This window comes from Dendropsophus ebraccatus, chromosome 3, assembly GCF_027789765.1.
Source record: "Dendropsophus ebraccatus isolate aDenEbr1 chromosome 3, aDenEbr1.pat, whole genome shotgun sequence".
Lineage (NCBI taxonomy): Eukaryota > Metazoa > Chordata > Amphibia > Anura > Hylidae > Dendropsophus > Dendropsophus ebraccatus.
The window spans coordinates 27507123-27524892 of record NC_091456.1 but is presented as its reverse complement, the minus strand read 5'-3'; the positions used below and the strand labels follow the sequence as shown (position 1 = coordinate 27524892).

The 17770-nt window shown below is 41.0% G+C and overlaps 1 protein-coding gene across 2 annotated transcripts in view; it reads right to left on the bottom strand.

Annotated features, from left to right (window-relative positions):
* The window catches only part of PRODH (proline dehydrogenase 1), a 112677-nt gene that overhangs the window by 40722 nt on the left and 54185 nt on the right, over positions 1 to 17770 (bottom strand). For both annotated transcript variants that reach the window (XM_069961279.1, XM_069961280.1), the window contains 2 exons: positions 16309 to 16425; positions 12416 to 12495 (listed from right to left, as the gene is read on the bottom strand). In XM_069961279.1, the coding sequence (XP_069817380.1) occupies positions 12416 to 12495; positions 16309 to 16425 (197 nt within the window). The remainder of the gene's footprint in view (positions 1 to 12415; positions 12496 to 16308; positions 16426 to 17770) is intronic.

Genomic DNA, 17770 nt, shown 5'->3' with positions numbered 1-17770 from the left:
ATTGCTCAGCCAGTAAAGGTGTAACTAGACTTGCTCTTGCTGTGAAAAGGTATTTGCCCATTATTTTTTTTGTAGATTTGCACATTTTCAGAACAATGTTATGTGACTGAACACACAGTCCTATTGCATTTATAGAAATGTCTCTGAACCCGAAAGCTTGGCATTTGATTCCTGGTGTCTGGAGAAGTAGGGCCGCCAGGAGAACAGCCTATGGCTGTATCCATGTTTTCCAGGACCCCTTAGGGCAGCATTAGGGATGGTCCGAACCTGGTTCAGTTCGGGTTTGTACGAACCCTAACTCTCGGTAATGATTCCCGCTGTCTGCCCTCTCCGTGCAGAGGGTGGATACAGCAGGAGGACAGTCTGGAAAACTGGGATACAGCCATAACCATAGGCTGTATCCCAGTTTTCCAGGCGGTCCTCCCGCTGTATCCACTCATTGCACGGAGCGGGCAGACAGCGGGAATCCGATGCCGAGCGTTCGGGTTCATGCGAACCCAAACCTCGGCAGGTTCGGACCATCCTTAGGCAGCATCCAACTTATCCAAATGCCGGGAATCATAGAAACAGATGTTTGAGAGCATACAATTATCACCTGGTCAGTCTAGTCCGCCCTTTTAGTATTTCCATTCTGATTATCTTAGGATAGATGTTTATCCCAGGAAGGTTTAAAATTCAGTTCTTGTAGATTTACCTTCCACCTCTGCTGGAAGTCTGTGCCAAGCATCTACTTCTCTTTCAGTTTAGTAATATTTTCTCATGTTGCTTCTATTCTTTCCCCCAACTAACCTCAGATTATGCCCCTTGTCCCAGAGTTAATTTTTTTTATAAAAAAAAAACAAACAACTTTCCTCTTGAAACTTTATTAGTCCTTTAACACATCTAACAGTTTCGACCATGTCCCCCCTTTCTCCTTAAGTCTGTCCTGATATGTTTTGTGTCTCACACCCTGCACCATTTTTGTAGCCTGTCTAGAGACCTGTTCTATCTTATCAATATCTTCTTGTAGCTGAGGTCTCCAGAACTGGTCACAGTATTCCAGATGTGATGTCACTAGAGCTCTATACAGCGGGATCACAATCTCCCTCTTCCTACTGGTTATACCTCTAGCTATACAGCCCAGCATACCATTATATATATACAGCCCAGCATACCATTATATAAACAGCCCAGCATACCATTATATATACAGCCCAGCATATGATTTGCTTTCCCTACTGCCTGGTTGCTCTGATAACACATTTTAAAGCTGTTAAAAATCACTACCCCTAAATCCTTCTCTTCTGAAGTCTTTGCCAATACAGAACTAATAGGATACTAGGATAGAGGGTTCCTTCTCCCCAAGTGCATTATTTTACATTTGGAAATGTTAAAAGTGAGGTTCTGAAAAATTGCTGAATTCAGACAGTTTCCTCAAATCCGCCCATCACTAACGATAAGAATCCAACACCTATATTGCCTATACAACAAATAAAAGGGCCTCTTTTCAAATCAACCACATTTATTTGATCATTATAGTAATTACTTCCGAAATGGCACAATATTTTTTGTGCCCTTTAGGATAATAAAAGTATGGGACTGAATCTATCATATTTAGCTGACAGATCCGCTTTCAGAAATGACCCTAGTCAGCTAAATCTTCATAATAAAGTATTGACCAAGATGAACAAAACATCGAGCGCTGAAGCCTCGTAAAGATTTTTCAGCCTATTCTAGTTACATCATATATTGCAATGGTTTCACGTAGGGTGAGCAGATCCTTTGTGCTTATAGAGGACCATTAGAAAAAAACACTTTACTCAAACTATTTTCTCTATATAATGTTTTCTCAAGCACCTAATCTCTTCAAAGGGAGCCATAATGTGATGACAATACAGGCCAGGGAAAGGCATTGTGCGCCATACAGAGTGGCATGGATAAAAGGTCGCTAATGGTTTCAAGAGGAAGCACAAGTTTTCACATGATTCATCCATGATTATTCTATTCTATAGTTTCATCATAAATCTAGTTTCAACAACTTTGTCTGTCTTACCTATTGAGGAAATATTGGAGCAGATGCCAGGGAAAAGCTAGGACTATGTTCACAATTGCATTATTTATTTGGGGGCACTTTATGTTATTTATTTTTTTTAAGCAATGGATGTAAACCGGTCGTACACAGTTTTCCAATCTGTACGTATAAATAATACATCTAGATTGCATAATCCTATGGATGTCAGCACTTCTTGATAATCGTCATTTAACAAGGTGTGTATCAGTATACGGTGCCCTGCAAAAGTATTCTAGCAGTATGCCATAACTGTAGTGAGAAAACCTGCATGTTTTTCTTTTTTTTTTTTTTTAAACCGGCTCTGCAGTTTTTGAGGCAAAGCCAAAAGTGGATCCAGCAGAAATCAGAAATAGAATTCCTTCCTTTATATTTCTCATTCCTTTAGAATTTACTGTTAGTTTTGGTTCAAAAAACTTGCCTAAGTGATGGCAGCCTTAGTCTCTACAGTGGGCAGGGTTAGAAGTGTTAGCCCGGCTCCAGGGGTGTAGCTAGGGGCCCCATAGCAAAAAAATGTAAGGGGCCTCCCCTCCCCTACGCACAACATAAAGCACTGTGTATATATTATATATATATATATATATATATATATATATATATGCTCTGTGATGTTCCTGGCTGCAGCCACAAGAGTGACTGCCAGAGCAGAAAGCCAATGGCTGCTTGCGATGACGGTCCACATTTTTTTACCTATAAGGGCCCATTAGGGGCCCTTATGGTTAAATAGATAGCTGCAGGAGCAGACTACCTTCTGCTTAACCCCTTATGTACTGCTGTGTGCAAAGTTCAGACGACAGATATCTGCTTTATTGCTGGTCCACTGATAACCCCTGACCTCTGCACCTTGCAGCTGGAGAATAGAGGTCAGAGGTTATCAGAGCAGTGAAGCAGAGATCTCTGTCTTCTGCTTGTTAACCCTTTCTGTGTGTTGCAGTATGTAAGTTAACATTGGGTCACTTACACACAGTGCAGTACATAAGGGGTTAAGCAGAAGGACACATGCTCTTACCTTCTTCCCCAGGCCCCCCTCCTGCATGGGCCCCATAGCAACTGCCTACCCTGCCTCTATGGTAGCTACGCCACTGCCCGGCACACTGTAGAGACTGAGGACATGTGGCCGGTGAGTTAATAAAGGGGGCTTTGGGGGATATTATTTTAAAATGGCCTGGGCGGAAAACTCTTTTTACTATATAAACCTATAAGATCGTTGGCAGAAAGACCACCTGGTCCATCAAGTCTGCTCTTTTAGTATTTCCCTTTTTATTATCTTAAGATAGATAGATGTTTATCTCAGGCAGGTTTACATTCTGTTATTGTAGATTTACCAACCACATCTGCTGGAAGTTTGTTCCAAGTATCTACTACTATTACAGTAAAGTAATAATTTTTCAAGTTGCTTCTGACCTTTCCTCCAACTAAACTCAGATTGTGTCACCTTGTTTATGTGTTCAGTTTTTTTTTTTTATTAAAAATACTTCCCTCCTGAATCTTATTTATTCCTTTAACATATTTTGATTATGCCCCCCCTTCCCTTTTTTCTTCCAGACTATTCAGATTTAGATCTTAAAGTGTTTCCTGATATGTTTTATACCCAACACCCTCCACCATTTTTGTAGCCATCTTTGGACCCGTTCTATTTTTATCAATATCCTTTTTGTAGGTGAGGTCTCCAGAACTGGACACAGTATTCCAGATGTGATTTTACTAGAGCTCTATACAGCAGGGTCACAATCTCCATCTTCCTACTGGTTATACCTCTAGCTAAACAGACCAGCATACCATTGTATATACAGCCCAGCATACCATTGTATATACAGCCCAGCATACCATTGGCTTTCCCTACGGCTTGGTTGCACTGGTAACTCATTTTAATTAAGAAATCCCCACTCCAAAATCCTTCTCTTCTGAAGTCTTTGCCAACACAGAACTGCTGATATGATACACAAACCTATGGTTTTTTTTGTAGTAGGGCTTAATTTTAAGCTTAACCCCCAAAACCTGCAAAATGAAACTTTTCGAACTAGGTTATAATTTTCATCGAAACACATTACTTTTTTTTATTGTGGTAACAATTGCTATATCCAGCACCATGTGTAAATATCCCTAGGAGTAACCACTTTTCAGTCAGGTATATTCATACATGTAGTACTGTATGTTAGTATATTGGTCTATCTAAAATAAATAGATGTTTACTCCACAAATCAGAATAAAAGATGATACAGAGATTCTATGAACCATGCCAATATTGCTGCCAGCTGGTGCTGCGCTGTTATCTTAGGATTTCTCCCAGAAGACCCTCTTTGAAATGCACCTGTTTGACTATTGATGCTTTGGAAGCTCAGACCTGTGTAACTGACCTCGCAGCAAAAAGCTCTTACCAAAGAGGATTCAGGACCGAGAAATGTTAACCCCACTAAACACACTAACTTTAAAAGAAAATGTATGTTTTCCCAAAAGGCAAGTTTGCACAAGAAGCTTTTTTTGCTTCAACCTAATAATACTGCTGAACTATTAAAAGTGTCAAAACGATATGCAAATGCTTGAGATTTTCCAATAACTATTTTTTTTGTCTGTAAAACAATGAATAATCCATTTCTAAGGGACTTCTTTAATAGAATGCACATGATGTAACCCCATAGGGACAGGCTTTTTGTTCTCATCCTTTACCCTGCAAAAGAGAATTATACGAAGACTCTGCTATTTAGGGCACCGATGACTCACACTATGGAAAAACTAATTTATTACATAGTACGGCAAGTAACTGGAGCATACAAGATTGTGAGCGCAATGGTGCCAAGCTTTTAAGGGTGCTAGTTTATAGACTAGGATAATAAGCTAACTTCTTCCTACAGACCCCATGCATATTAAAGGGAACCCATTACTATGAAAATGTTAGCTAAGCTATTGGCATCATGTTATAGAGCAGAAGGAGCTGAGCAGATTGATATATATCATTATAGGAAAAGATTCAGTATAACTTGTAATTTATTCATTGAAATCTCTCATGTTTCCATTATAAAGAGTCCAGTCCATTGAGTGACACCGCCCACTGGACTCCTTAACCCTTTAAGGACATGGCCCATTTTCGTTTTTACGTTTTCGGTTTTTCCTCCTTGTGTTTAAAAGGTCATAGCACTTGCATTTTTCCACCTAGAAACCCACATGACCCCTTATTTTTTGCGTCACTAATTGTACTTTGCAATTACAGGCTGAATTTTTGCATAAAGTACACTGCGAAACCAGAAAAAAATTCAAAGTGTGGTGAAATTGAAAAAAAAAACGCATTTCTTTTATTTGGGGGAAATGTGTTTTTACGCCATTCGCCCTGGGGTAAAACTGACTTGTTATGCATGTTCCTCAAGTCGTTACGATTAAAACGATATATAACATGTATAACTTATATTGTATCTGATGGCCTGTAAAAAATTCAAACTGTTGTTAACCAATATACGTTCCTTAAAATCGCTCCATTCCCAGGCTTATAGCACTTTTATCCTTTGGTCTATGGGGCTGTGCGAGGTGTCATTTTTTGCGCCATGATGTGATCTTTCTATCGGTACCTTGATTGCGCATATACGACTTTTTGATCGCTTTATATTACATTTTTTCTGGATTTGATGCGACCAAAAATGCTTAATTTTGCACTTTGGGATTTTTTTGCGCTGACGCCGTTCACCGTACGAGATCAGGAATGTGATTAATTAATAGTTCGGGCGATTACGCAAGCGGCGATAGCAAACATGTTTATTTATTTATTTATTTATTTATTTGTTTACTTTTATTTAAAACCTGGGAAAAGGGGGGTGATTCAGACTTTTATTAGGGGAGGGGGATTTTTACTATTAACAACACTTTTTTTTTTTTACACATATACTAGAAGCCCCCCTAGTATATACACTTGGATCTCTCATTGAGATCTCTGCAGCATAGATATGCTGCAGAGATCCATGAGATCGGCACTCGTTTGCTTTCGGCTGCTGCAGCCGAAAACGAACGAGTGCCGAGCCGAGGACGGCGCCATCTTGGACGCGTCCCCGGCCGGCATCAGTAACGGAGATCGCTCCTCCGGGACAAGGTCCCGGAGGAGCGATCTCCCCCACTAGAACCCAGGGAAACGTTGCCTCCGGTAATCGGAGGCAGCTGTCAACTTTGACAGCTGCCTCCGATTAGCTAATTAGCGGGCACGGCGATCAGACCGTGCCCGCTAATAGCAGCGGTCCCGGGCTACTCGCGGCACCCGGGATCGCCGCGCGGCCCCGCTTTATAGTGCAAGTGAGGACATATGACGTACGCATACGTCCTATGTCCTTAAGAGGTTAAAGGAGAAGTCCAGCGAAAATTTTTATTAAAGTATTTTATCGCCCCCCAAAAGTTATACAAGTTAGCAATATACACTTATTATGGGAAATGCTTATAAAGTGCTTTTTTTCCCCTGCACTTACTCTTGCATCAAGGCTTCACTTCCTGGATAACATGGTGATGTCACTTCCTGGATAAAATGGTGATGTCACTTCCTGGATAACATGGTAATGTCACAACCTGACTCCCAGAGCTGTGCGGGCTGTGGCCACTGGAGAGGATGATGGCAGGGGGATGCTCAGTGTCCCCCCAGTGCCCTGTGTCCCTCAGTGTCCCCCTGCCATTATCCTCTCTAGCAGCCACAGCCAGCACAGCTCGCACAACTCTAGGAGTCGGGTTGTGACATCACCATGTTATCCAGGAAGTGACATCACCATGTTATCCAGGAAGTGAAGCCTTGATGCAGTAGTAAGTGCAGGGAAAAAAACACTTTATAAGCATTTCCTGTAATAAGTGTATAATGGTCATTTGTATACCTTTTGGGAGGCAATACAATACTTTAATAAAAATTTTCACCGGACTTCTCCTATAACACAGAATGATCAGGGATTTCAATCAACATGTTACACATTATACTGAATTTCTTCCCACAAAGATACATATCAATCTGCTCAGCTCTTCCTGCTCTATAACAGGATGGTGATAGATTAGAGAGTATTGTCTTGGTGACAGGTTCCCTTTAAGGAGGATTAGGTGGTCCCTTTACCATAAGCTCTTTATTTTATGGGTCCTGGTTTGATGGCACTGTAGACTCCTACACATAGGGCCCTCAGCAGGATTGGGAGGTCACACTGACAATATACATTCAGAAAAATAAAAATCTTGGTGCCTAATCGCACTGTGTGTGAACAGTCCTGTACCCAGTCGCCAACCTGGGTCTGAACAGCATAAGGTTAAATAAAAAGCCAGGACAAAAGATACTTTTAGAAAAATTCTTGTTTTGTAAATGTTTTCCTTTTGCAATATAACTTTGTTACACATGAATAAACAGAAAAAATATCACCACAGTGCTCAAAAGGTTGGAGGATCCGATGTTCACGCTGTTGCGCTGGTAGACTCCATTCCTTTTACTGAAGACTCTCACTCTCCACAGGACACGAGATGACGACAGCACGTCTTGCTACGTTTCGGGGGTCCGCCCCCTTTCTCAAGCATAACGGAAGTGCACCCTCCACCATATTTATAGCAATTGCTAAATTAAGTATTACATCACTATAAAAACAATAAACATATAAAAGTTATGGATCTATAACCATAATGGTATCTACATCTAATAATTCTATATATATTTACGAAATTATCTTGTAGTATCACCCATATGTTATATACGTCATCCTAGTCAGATAATGAAAAATGCCACTCCAACTCTACAAAAAGACTGAAAAATTACAAATTTCATTCAACCCTTTTGGGTATAGACTTTCTAATTGATGTATCCAGAATGTTTCCTTTTGCAACAACCTTCTTTTAATATCACTACCACTGGCTCCATTAACTTCCTCTAGTACCAGCCACCTCAGGTCACAAACCTTGTGACCAAATTCATGGAAGTGGCGTGCAACAGAGGTTTCTCCAAATTTTTTAATTTCTTTTCCCAAATTTTCTTGTACCTCCTTTTTCTGTCCATACGTTCTTATAGCCGACTTATGTTCATTTATTCTCACTCTGATTTCTCGTGTAGTCTGTCCTACGTACACACGTCCACACGGACATTTTAACATGTATACTACGTTGCTGGTTCTACATGTATACATCCCTTTCATCATGATTTTATATCCCTTAAGAGGATGGCATATACTTTCACCTTTAATTATGCCATTACAATTCTGGCATGAGAGGCAGGCAAATGTTCCCTTTCGGCATGTTCTAAGTAACATTTGTCTTGATTTTGCTACAGGTTTTATGTCTGATTTCACTACCATATTGGCGACCGATTGGCCTTTTCTGTATAGGAATCTAGGGGGCTCAGTGAATAATTTGCCATATTTTTCATCATGTTTTAACATTTCCCAATGTCTCAAAATTGTTTTTTTAATGATGTTGGAGTGTTTGTCAAATTTAGACTGAAATGTAATCTGACTTTCTTTTTTATCTTTCTCTCGTCTTTTAATTAAGTTTTCTCTTGGGATTGTTTTTACCTCTTCCCATGCTTTATGTACTTCCTCTTTTCTGTAACCTCTAGCACAAAATTTATCCATCATAGTAGCACATTGAGCCTCACATATAACATCATTTTTACAAATACGTTTAACACGCATCAACTGTCCCTTAGGAATCCCTTTAAATGTCATAGGGGCATGGTGACTGGTTCTGTGCAATAAATTGTTCCTATCCATTTCTTTGCTATATAATTTAGTGTCTATCTGGCCATCTTTCACTATTATTTCCACATCTAGATAACGCACCGTTGTGGTGTGGATTTCAGCTGTAAATTCTATTAGCTCATGAATACTGTTCAGATATTCTATAAAGGAATCCAACTCCTCTCTCGTCCCAGTCCAAAACAATAGGACATCGTCCACAAATCGGAACCAGGTATGTAGATGAACACTATGTTCATGAGCCAATAGATATTTATCTTCTAGCGCGGCCATAAACACGTTGGCAATGCTAGGGGCTACCGGTGACCCCATCGAGACGCCTTGCGTCTGAAGAAAGAAATCATCTCCAAACCGGAAATAATTTTAGTAAGTACTAACTCTAGAAGTGATATCAAAAACCTAATTGTAGAGTTATCAAGGGTGGCATTTTCACACAGTTTCTCACGAACCACTTCTATCGCTTCTTGACATGGTATATTAGTGTATAAGCTCTTGATGTCAAGAGAACCGACAAAAGTCACGTCTCTGACATCAAGAGCTTCCAATCTAACTAATAAATCAGTAGTATCTTTAAGACATCTTGGTAATTTGGACACCACCTCCTGTAAATAATGTGCTACTATGATGGATAAATTTTGTGCTAGAGGTTACAGAAAAGAGGAAGTACATAAAGCATGGGAAGAGGTAAAAACAATCCCAAGAGAAAACTTAATTAAAAGACGAGAGAAAGATAAAAAAGAAAGTCAGATTACATTTCAGTCTAAATTTGACAAACACTCCAACATCATTAAAAAAACAATTTTGAGACATTGGGAAATGTTAAAACATGATGAAAAATATGGCAAATTATTCACTGAGCCCCCTAGATTCCTATACAGAAAAGGCCAATCGGTCGCCAATATGGTAGTGAAATCAGACATAAAACCTGTAGCAAAATCAAGACAAATGTTACTTAGAACATGCCGAAAGGGAACATTTGCCTGCCTCTCATGCCAGAATTGTAATGGCACAATTAAAGGTGAAAGTATATGCCATCCTCTTAAGGGATATAAAATCATGATGAAAGGGATGTATACATGTAGAACCAGCAACGTAGTATACATGTTAAAATGTCCGTGTGGACGTGTGTACGTAGGACAGACTACACGAGAAATCAGAGTGAGAATAAATGAACATAAGTCGGCTATAAGAACGTATGGACAGAAAAAGGAGGTACAAGAAAATTTGGGAAAAGAAATTAAAAAATTTGGAGAAACCTCTGTTGCACGCCACTTCCATGAATTTGGTCACAAGGTTTGTGACCTGAGGTGGCTGGTACTAGAGGAAGTTAATGGAGCCAGTGGTAGTGATATTAAAAGAAGGTTGTTGCAAAAGGAAACATTCTGGATACATCAATTAGAAAGTCTATACCCAAAAGGGTTGAATGAAATTTGTAATTTTTCAGTCTTTTTGTAGAGTTGGAGTGGCATTTTTCATTATCTGACTAGGATGACGTATATAACATATGGGTGATACTACAAGATAATTTCGTAAATATATATAGAATTATTAGATGTAGATACCATTATGGTTATAGATCCATAACTTTTATATGTTTATTGTTTTTATAGTGATGTAATACTTAATTTAGCAATTGCTATAAATATGGTGGAGGGTGCACTTCCGTTATGCTTGAGAAAGGGGGCGGACCCCCGAAACGTAGCAAGACGTGCTGTCGTCATCTCGTGTCCTGTGGAGAGTGAGAGTCTTCAGTAAAAGGAATGGAGTCTACCAGCGCAACAGCGTGAACATCGGATCCTCCAACCTTTTGAGCACTGTGGTGATATTTTTTCTGTTTATTCATGTGTAACAAAGTTATATTGCAAAAGGAAAACATTTACAAAACAAGAATTTTTCTAAAAGTATCTTTTGTCCTGGCTTTTTATTTAACCTTATGAGGTCACACTGACTGCACCACCGGTACTGCTACAGGGAACGGAAACCTGTTTTCTGTTGATAAAAATAAGACGCAAGACTCTCATTGACTGATAAGTATTGCAGAAGCAGTTTCTTCGACATTCAAGTAATTGTCAAAGTGAGCCTGCGTGGCATAAATGGGATCACATATAAGGGGAAAGGATATGCTTCTGATAAGCGATCTGTATATAGAAAACACAGCAACTGAGAAACACAGGAGCTAAAGCTTTGTTCCAGCTTTGCTATCAATGATCTGTGTACATGGACACATGCAGGGAACACACAGATCAATTTGCTTCCTGCTATCCTGAGCCCTAGTAGTGGAGAATATAGAATACAAATGCAATGTTGTGTATGGACGTCTTTGTTAAGGTATTAAATGTAGTTAAAGTTTACTAAGTGAACCAATAACTTAAAGTGAACCTGTCTTTACCAAAAAATGTTGACATGTCAAAAGTTTTGATTGGTCTGGGTCTGAGTGTTCAGTCCAATACAAACTGTCCGAACGAGCGGTAGGAAGACCGTGCTGCAGAGCTCCCCGCTCTGTGTCGGCGAAATAAGTCGGGCTCCATAGACTTACATTATGCACCGAACTGATCACATAACACAGAGCTGGGAGAGGATCACGCTTAGTGTGGTCTTCTCCCATCTCGTTTTCCCGATTAATACAGGTCTGAACACTCAGACCCATGCCAATCAAAACTTTTGACATGTCAAAACCCTTCTTATGGTGACCATGACACTTTAAGCTAGCTGTACACATTGGATAGATGGGGCCAGAATCTGCTGGACTATCTACCTTGACTAAAGGTGTCCATACACCTTATACTATACTCCAGCTGATTGTATAAACTATATGGCGACCTCCTGTCTCTGCACAGACAGAGGTTGTCAACAGACAGAAGGGACGGGCAATCTGGAAATTTGGTGCCCATCCTTTTTGTACTTTGGGGGATAAGCTGGCACCAAAACTGTCTAGCTGCAGTTTATCCTCCCCTTCCAGCTAAGAAAGCACATGGACATTCAGCCGTCCCGACCATTTATGTGTATAGGCAAGCCGGCAGAGGTGACCTTCGGCTGAATAAATTATTGTTCGGCAATTATTGAAGGTTATGGCAGCCTTAACCATAACGGCAAATGTTAGGGTAGGTTTTTAACTGCATGATCCTCCTATTCTTTGAGAGGTAAGTCGCCACCAGAGAAAGTTAATAACACTTGCAAGCTGAGTATACGTGTGTATGGGGGAGGATTTGGAGAGACAAATATGTAAAAAAAATTAAAATAACAAATTTCCCCATTTCTCCCTATAGAAAAATATATTACTATTAAATAATAATAATAATAATAATAATAATAATAATTATTATTATTATTATTATTATTATAAACCCCTATGCAAAATTACAAGAAAATTAAGTTATCTGCATATTCTTCAAATGTATTCAATGTTTGAGATGCGTCTACTTTCTCCTAGAATGTAGAATGCAGGAAGGCCTATAATACCTCGGACATAGTTTGATAGGCATGAAATAATTAGGCTACATCCATGGACAGTAGGAGTCAAGGAATTTTACACCGAGCAGGAACATGTGATAAAACAAAGGTACTTAATGGGGTGAATTAACGGCGTACATTTCCGATTTTACAACTGAGGGATAAAATGAAACAAGGATATATGGTAGACTGTGCATTTAGAGGATATAAAAAGTACAATTTAATCAGTGAAGCATACCCCGAGAGTCCGAGATTCTCACCCGTGAACCAGTTATGAATTTCATCTTTTGTAGCAATTCCAAGTTTTGCCAGGCTCTCCTGTAAGGGTACACAAATCTGATTTATTTGGCTGTATAGCTTCCTACATAGGCTCAAATACACAAAGGACAAACGGCACAGATAATACAGAAGAGATGCACAGAAAAGTATGATAAGTTAAGCCCTAAAGTGAATATACTCCTAAAGGACACAAAGCAATTTTATGTTTCCCCAAATGTTCTCACAATCTTAACTGCTCACAACTGAACATTTAAAGGGGTTATCCAGCATTAGAAAAACATGGCCACTTTCTTCCAGAGACAGCACCAATCTGGTCTCCAGTCAGGTGCTGTTTGCAATTAAGCTCAATTCACTTTTATGGAACAGAGTTGCAAAACCTGCACCCAAACTAGAGACAAGAGTGGTGCTGTCTCTGGAAGAAAGTGGCAATGTTTTTCTAACACTGGATAACCCCTTCAACCACCAATACACCCTTAGGCATGGCTTTTGCCAAGCCCCTGTCTGCAACTCATTGGCACCCTGGCGTAACCGTGCTCATTCCCTCTATTTAAACCTACAAATGTTGGGATGAATGTGACCACTGCATCTGAATTTCAAAGTCAGGATCACCAGGATTGAAACAGAATGTGACACAGCTGATTCCCATGATACCTGTGGCATGGGCACAGCTCCTGAACCAGCCGCACAATGTAACTGTATATTGTGGTAACTAGAGAGGAGCGAATTGCTGATCTTAAAGCAAAATCGCTTTGTTTGATCAGTGCTCTGCTCATCAAGCCAGCAGCCTTTCAGCTCTGCTCCGCTCCTTGCTGCTCCACCCCGGGTGCCATTGTAAGGCTATGTTCACACTGCGCATGAGTCCGGCCGGACGAGCTTACGGCCGGATCGTATGCGGCCCCCGTGAAAAATGAACAAGACCATTGTTTGAGGACGGAAATGTTGAAACTCACGGCCGTGGATTTCCATGCGGTCGCGTACGAAGTACTTATTTCAGCCAAATTGAACTTGATTTTTCGATCCAAAAGGTTCTGTGAGTTTTATTGGGCTGGGCGAAGATTTCCAAGTAAATGACCTGCCTCAGATCGCTTCGAAACAAGCTAGGGAAGCATAACTGTACTACGGGTGTATGTTCGCGGTTCGTACGCATCCGGCCACATGTCTATTTTTCCCACGCCCGTAGTTTCAGCCGCACATGTACGGCGGCGTACGAAATGCGGCCGGACTCATACGCAGTGTGAACATAGCCTTAAGCTGGATCCAATCCTCGGAGAAGTTTCCAAGGATTTGATCTAGTTTTTCCCGGCATCCTGGGAGGAGTGTCAGGGAGCGGAGCAGTGCTGAAAGGCTGCTGGCTTGATGAGTGGAAGGCTGATCCAAAAAAAAAAAAAAAAAAAAAAAAAAAAATCGCTTCCCTTTGTTGAGATCAGTGATTCACTCATCTCGAGTGGTAAGCAAGGGGGCTCTTCACTCCCCATGCAGATGCAGCTACTGATTGAAGTTCAGGTTGCAGTGGAAATGTGTCGGAGTTCCGAGCAGGAGCCAGATTGTTCTCAACAGGGCTCCTGCACGGAACTTACCCATTCTTATGATGCTTTAAAACAAATGAAAGATACTTATGTGCTTAATGTTATGGTGCCCAGGTCCTCACTGCCCAATACTTTCTGGTGACACAAAGGAAATGTCCATAGCAGAAACAAACCTCAACCAATGGTTTTGCACGTGTTAAGATTTGGCCAGAAAGTAGTGAGCAGCAGGGACCTGGACGACGTCTGAGTTGCAGTGGCTGGGGATTGGGAAGGTGAATATAATTACTTTTTGTCTTCCCAAGAAAAGTTATACCACGGCACTACTCACTCAGGTAATCAGTCACACAGACCTCAGACTGGTGGATGAAAGGTGTTGCCCCAAATAGCCACTCTTTCACTCCTGTGGTGCTCAGCATTCAAAATCTTCACAAATCCAAAAATACAGAGTATATAGAAACAGCACTTACCTTTGGTATCTTGAAACAAGGCTTTATTCCATCTTCGACAGACTGTTTTGCGCATCTGCACTTTTCTCTCAGCCCTTATGAGGAAGAGCACAAGTGCAGGAGCGTGAAACTGGCGGTTGCCCTTGATATCTCCATCTCGCGACTGTAGATGATGGACTAAAACCTTGTGTGAAGATACCAAAAGTGAGTGCTGCTTCTACACACTTATTCATTTTGTATTTTTAAACCATCCTGGTCTCTTTTAAAAAAAACTTTCCCTGGAGAATGACTTTAGTTGAATAGATAAAATTTCTAAAATAAAAAAAAAAGGACACCAGTAAACTTCTCAGGAAATATTATATTCCACTAATTCTAAGTATGAAAAAAAAGTTACCTCCTCAAACATCTTAGGTCTTAAGGGGAGAGAAATCAACTAGTCAGAGTAATTGACTTTCCTGGAAAGATTCAATCACTGAAAAATTTTTTTCTCATTATCATCTTATTAAATATGTATCCACATGGCTTTCTGCAGGCTTCTAGATGTCCACAAGAACCTCCTGATCGGATCTCTTTGCTCTAGAATTACCTTAGCAAACAGACATTACAACCTCTTAAAAACACTGTCGGATGTGACCAGCCCGTGTTCTAAACCCCACATCCAGCAGGAATAAGAGATCAGAAGGACACATACAGAACCAATCACTTACACTATATACAATGCCACAAAAATTTGATGTGATGTTGTTTCCCTCCGGCGCAGGAGAAAAGTGCCAGAGGGAAATTCAATGTTCAATGTTTTCAATAGGACAGTTCAAAGAATGCGTCGGGCAAATAGTGCCGCCGTATCGGCACACACATTGTGCGGCAGAACTCTTCTTGCAGCGTCTTGATGCACCGCCTGTCCGGCGATGCAACGCTGCATCCATTAAAGTCTATGAGGCACCAGAGGCCTCGCTGGTACAAACGGGCATATTTGCACGGCTGGCTTTTGCCTCCAGCACTCCAAGGAAAGAAGATGTCCCCAATGTTATTAGTCCCCCATTAACCCTTGTGACCCCCACCCTGCAGCAGAGTGGCCCCTGGCAGGAGGAGCAGCCCAACCAGCTCCTCTATACACACACTGCACCCTATAGGAGATGTCCCCATGTCCTGCTGTCCACAGTAGAGGACTCCGATGTGAGTTGTCCCCCCCATAGTAGTTTGCCTGCTCTGGTTCTGCCTTCTATAGTAGCTGACCCTATAGTAGATGGCTCTTTGTGAAGTGTACCACCAAAGTAGATGGTCTCCTGTGCTGCTGCCCCTATAATAGATGCCCCCCTTTAATGCTGTAGAGGAAACAAATGTTGACAACTGATGGAATAAACTTATGGCAACAGTTATGATCACGGAGCCGGGTCACAGAACGGCTGGTCTCTGCCCGGATCATCTTAAAGTATCGGCTGGATGATCTTTCAGGCCGCAAAGCCCTGATGTGGGCGCATCAGTGCGCTCCCGCATCAGAGCTTCCCATAGCGCACCGCTTGCTTCATTGAGTGAACTGACAGGGTTTCCTACGGCCGCAATTCACTGAATTGCGGCCGCAGAAAACTGACATGTCAGTTATTTGCGGCCCCGCACGGGATCCCGGCCAAAGCGTATACGATGTGTATACGCTCCGGCCGAGATTGCATTGAAAATAAGGCATTGTTCCACCCTCGCTAAAAGTACGGACGTTGTTGCCGATGGCAACAACGGCCGTACTTTTACGTAGTGTGAACATAGCCTATATATGTAAACCCAGCCTTACAGTATATTCCGAATCAGAGAGTTCAGGAGTCCTTATTCATGTGCTGAATGAGATATATGAGCAACAATACTTGGATAAAAGGTCATTGTCTTACCTGTAACTTCTCCACTTCAAGTTCAATCTCCACAGCAGCCAGCCCAGCTTTGCCCTGATCCGCCGCTAGCTGGTGGAAAAAGCTCCGCCATTTTACGAGCACTTCAGAAAACTGCAACTGAAGGAAGACAGAGAGGATGGATAAGAAACCCATTACAACACAGTCAGAGATGTTCCATCACATTCATTTTCTTTACCTCCTACTCTCTCTTCATATGAAAACACTGCGCAGCTTATATTAATGGCTTTAATATGTTGTAACATGATAGAGAGAGAAATTTTTACAAGAATGAAGAACAATGGTAACATTATAGGGAGGCAATAGAGATTATACCAAATTAAAGAGCCAATATAGGACAAATTGTACCTAAATGAAAAGGCTAAATTACTTTCATTGCTACAGGATATGCATGGCTTGCCGATTCGCAAAATGAGTGAACATTACAGTTTGTCTATGGTAGAAACGGTTGGAAAATTTCTACTAGATGGTTGTGTCTCCATTAAAAAGGGTCAAAAGTGCACTGTGCGGGGTTGGAGCTGGAGGGGCCTTAGTGTACAGTATAGCGCTGCTGTGCATTGAGGCCCCAACAGATCCCCCACCCAGTGCACAGTGCACTCTGCTCTGTCCTGATATGCGTGGCTGGCACTTAAAGGGGTTGTCCAGTGAAAAATATTTCTTTCAAATCAACTGGTGTCAGAAAGTTATATAGATTAGTAATTTACTTCTATTAAAAAATCTCAAGTCTTCCAATACTTATCAGCCGCTGTATGTGCTGCAGGAAATGTTTTAATTTTCAGTCTGACACAGTGCTCTCTGCTGCCACCTCTGTCCATGTCAGGAACTCTCTAGAGGAAGAGAGGCTTTCTATGGGAATCCCTTTAGAAAACCTCTCCTGTTTTGCACAGTTCTTGTCTCGGCCAGAGATTTTTTTTAAATAGAAGTAAATAGAAGTATCTATATAACTTTCTGGCACAAGTTTATTTGAAAGGAAAACATTTTCGCCGGAGTACCCCTTTAAAATGAAGTCACTTTACAAACCTACTGCTCATATTCAGATCTATGTATCTTATCTTATTATAAATATACACAGTGTTGCCTGATTCTTTTTAACGATTAAGGACTAACGATAATCAATCGCAAATGAGATTGTTTATTGTTAACCTGAAATCGTTCACCATATTACACAGGATGATGGTCATTAGTTAAGATTAGAGATGAGCGAACCAGGTTCGGGTTTGAGTCGATCTGAACCCGAACTTTCGGCATTTGATTAGCGGTCTCTGCTGAAGATGGATAAAGCCCTAAGGCTATGTGGAAAACATGGATATAGTCATTGGCTGTATCCATGTTTTCCAGACAACCTTAGAGCTTTATCCAAGTTCAGCAGCCCCCGCTAATCAAATGCCGAACGATCAGGTTCGGATCGACTCGAACCCGAACCCAGTTCATTCATCTCTAGTTA